General features: G+C 37.4%; 1 protein-coding gene across 1 annotated transcript; it reads right to left on the bottom strand.

Annotated features, from left to right (window-relative positions):
* Positions 1-799: 799 nt before the first annotated feature.
* On the bottom strand, positions 800-2,899 carry LOC138347489 (uncharacterized). The gene is made up of 3 exons (XM_069295783.1): positions 2,837-2,899; positions 1,262-1,393; positions 800-1,171 (listed from the first exon to the last, which is right to left on the bottom strand). Exons 1-3 carry the CDS (start codon positions 2,897-2,899, stop codon positions 800-802), a joined length of 567 nt encoding a protein of 188 aa, XP_069151884.1.
* Between the last annotated feature and the right edge of the window lie 858 nt (positions 2,900-3,757).

Genomic DNA, 3,757 nt, shown 5'->3' with positions numbered 1-3,757 from the left:
ACATTAATACACTAAGGAACTCTTTCCTAAACTAGTCTCATCAAAGAGTTCAATATAAGTAAACATGTAAGTCATTCAAATCAGCAACCAACATGATGACTAAAAAATATTAACCTAATACTAGTGCATAAACACCATACAGAGTCACATACCTGAAGGAATAATTAAGGCTACTCCCCGAGACATCAGCAGAGGTGTCTTCCCCTGAAACCCTAGACTTGAGTGCGAAGAATAATTGCCTCCTTGGAGCCTCTTCACTTGAACCATTAGTCTGAAATCTCTCCTTCCCTTGTTCTTAACTCAACTGATCGGACAATACTTCACCATGTGACCTGGTTTCCACAATTGTAACAAGCTCTAGTCACCATCATACACTCTCCTCCATGTAGTTTTCCACAGTTCCTGCAAGGTGGTCTCTCCTTAGGTGTATCTACATCATTGTTTCTCTTGACTCTGGACTCAAAATACCTATCATAGCGGCCCTTGGATGAACTTTACTCCCCTTGGAGGGAGAGTCCCTTCTTAAACCTGTGCTTATCCCTGATTTCAGTACTACTCTTCCTTGAAAAATTCTTTTCAGTTGCCCTTGACATGTTCCCTGCCCTAGTGCGCTTCCTCTTCATGCTTTCCTCCACTTGCCGGACATGGACCATAAGCCTGGAAAGGTCCATGCTGTCATGCAGCATAGATGCCCTTAATTCCTCCTCGAGATCCTCAGCAATCCCTGTCAATAATCTACTCATCTTGTTTATGTTGTTAGACACAAGAAAAGTGGGAAACCTAGATAATTTCACAAACTTCAGGAATACTCGTTGACTGTCACCGATCCATGTTTAAGGTTGATAAACTCCTCAACCTTGTCCTCTCTCATCTCCTTGGGGAAAAATCTCTCCAGAAAGCCTGTCTTAACCTTCTCCCACGTGACCGTAACTCTGCCCAAAGCTCTGCTATCCCTCATAATCTTGCACCAAGTCTTTGCAACATGTTTGAGCTGATAGAAAGCTAGCTCAGCCTTCTCAGTATCTATTTCCCCCATGGCCACCAAAATCTTTTGTACCTCATCCATGAATTCGTAGGGATCCTCTGAAATCTTGGACACTGTGAAAATAGGAGGATTGAACCGTGTAAAGTCTCGTAGCCTATCAGCCATGCCACGTACCGGTAGGTTCTCCTGTTAAACATTCTGTCGGTTTACATGGGCAGTCATGGACTGAGCTTGCATGGTGATGGCATGTGCCGTCTAGGCCAGAGATTCCCTCACCTTAGCATCAGTCAACCCAGTAGGGTTAACTGGCATAACTACTCCTTCAGCAAGAGCCTGGTGTGCAACTTGATTGTCCTCATCAGCGTCTACTCCTCTCCTCTGACAAATAACTTTCCTAGTGTTCATTCTCTGTAAACAACAACGATTTTATATTAGACACGCTCATAAAACCAAGAAGTAAAACATTTGTAAAGGCACGATAAAATCATATGAAGGGAAATTTTCCTACACATCATGTAGTCTCTAGTGCTGGATAGTGGTGAACTTCACAACATAACTTAGAAACTACTCATATCGGTTGATATAAACTTATTATTTCTGTAATTTAACCTAGGGATCTGATACAAACTTTGTCATGATTGGAGCCTAGATGAGATCGGCGTTGTTGACCTCTTAGATGTCGCACACAAGCCTACATACTTAATTCTTAATCTAGGTTAATTTTAGCAGAAAATTTGTAACTTTTTATTTCCTAACATGCTTATTAAACATTCTATTCCATATATAATTGTTCACCATAAACCATCTAACATTAAGATCATCAAATGAAAGAAGCAGTTTATTATACGATAAAGGTGTACTTGCCAAAATTGCACCAATACAATCTTTGAACAAAATTTGGAAAGAAACTCTAGCAGAACATACTCCACTAGCTTAATCCTACAAATAAGCTAGAATGTAAATGTGGAAGCATCCTAGGAAGCATGAGGGCCTACACAATCCGGATGAATGCTCAACGTATGGCTGCAATGTTCACCCTGTAGCACTAGCGTTGAGCTGTGTCTGCACCTAAAGTTGAGAGTTGTATAGGGTTAGTACACACTTGTACTAAGTATGGGTATATTAAAGTTCACACCAAGGACATGAATGAGTAAAAATAACTCTTTTCTAGCAACATGGTTATAGCAGGTCAGGTTAGTGGACTTGCCAAATTGAGATTAGGAAAGGGAGTGGACTTTCCAAATTTTGAGTAGGAACGTTTATGAGCTTTCCTAATTTGGATTAGGAATTTTATCCCATGAAAGAAACATGCATCATCATACTTATCATATTTCACACATTACATAACATTTTACACATAACACATAACATATTACATATAGCACATAACATTTTTCATGTCATTCGTTCATATGCCATGAGACCTTGGAATCATGGACTTGACATAAAGACTTCCCAAAATGAGGGCTCAACATAAAGGACCTCAACAAGGGATCCTTCTTCAGAAAACACAAAAAAAACATCATTCATTCATACATACTTCATTTTATTTCTTTTATAGGCTAGTGTAAACACCAACTATACCTAGGATGTAGGTTTAAGACTTTCATAGGGTTCACTGTGCAATGATCAAGAATGACCTAGTAAAATTTTCTTTTAATTTTTTATCATCCTTTCATCAAGTTACACCATAGTTCTTAGGGGAGTTTCGTCGTACATTTAGAACATTTTAGGTGCGTCTCATGTATTCATTTAGACAAGACATTATCCCTCAAATTAGCCACATTTCAACTCATATGAACATCACATTTACATCAACACGTGTTCATGAAATATAAACAACTATCATACCATTTCAAGTTCTAAGCCATTAACAATTTCCATGCCAACACGCACATACAGACGTAGTAACATTTTTGGAAACATCAACATAATTCACATAATTACAAACATACATATAAACACATAATCATCATTAAAACAAGTATTATCCCTAGTTTTATATCAACAAACATAAACAACTTATGCTTCAATGGGAGCTAGTGACAGGGACATGCAACGAGGAACAATCCTAGTTTTCGGAATGAATATTTTGAACAATAAGGGGTCTCTTGGAAAAAGGGACAAAGAGAGAATAGAAATCATACCTTTTTGACATTAAAATCTTTACTTGCTGCCCAAAACCGTCACCCAAAAACACATATAAGCCTCCTCAATATCAACTCCACTCGAATGACACCCCCCCTTAGCCTAGTGTGCGATTAACGTTTGTTTTCTTGTAATTTCGTCTGAGTTCTTCAAGTGTGAACAACGTGGTTTATTTTTCAGCTTTTGTATCTTATTCTGTTTGAGATAATACTTGATAAAGAATAAGAGATATTAAGTGAGTGTCGAGAGATAAACGTGAGAGAGTGGGAGTTGTAGGGGGATTAAGAGTCTCATTTTAGGACTTAGTCAATAAGGTTTTTTATATTTAAATGCAATCTGATTTTTATTTTATTTTAAATCAGATAATAAATAATAATTATTAATTAATTACATTAATTCAATAGCTTTAATAAAAATCACTTTAATTTTAATTCCACCTAGGTTCAAACCCGGATGGAGCAGGACTTCACTTTAAGAGCACAATTTCGGCCCTCTCTTCCCAAAAAGCCCCTCCAACTTATTAATTAAATAATAATTATATATTTAGGGTAATTACGATACTATCTTTATCCTTGAAAAAGGCATTTTATCCCTAAACCCTCCAAATCTAATATTTCCCCTTTT

Source organism: Solanum lycopersicum, chromosome 3, assembly GCF_036512215.1.
Source record: "Solanum lycopersicum chromosome 3, SLM_r2.1".
Lineage (NCBI taxonomy): Eukaryota > Viridiplantae > Streptophyta > Magnoliopsida > Solanales > Solanaceae > Solanum > Solanum lycopersicum.
The sequence above is the reverse complement of the archived record's forward strand: the minus strand, read 5'-3'. Positions and strand labels throughout refer to the sequence as shown.

What these genes read in the sequence shown, in the direction of transcription:
- LOC138347489 (XM_069295783.1), bottom strand. Translation starts at nt 2,899, where the DNA reads ATGTTACTACGTCTGTATGTGCGTGTTGGCATGGAAATTGTTAATGGC. An exon ending in ATGGCTTAGAACTTGAAATG is followed by an intron (nt 1,394 to 2,836) that starts GTATGATAGTTG and finishes TGTTGTTTACAG; the next exon opens with AGAATGAACACTAGGAAAGT. An exon ending in CTGGGTTGACTGATGCTAAG is followed by an intron (nt 1,172 to 1,261) that starts GTGAGGGAATCT and finishes AATGTTTAACAG; the next exon opens with GAGAACCTACCGGTACGTGG.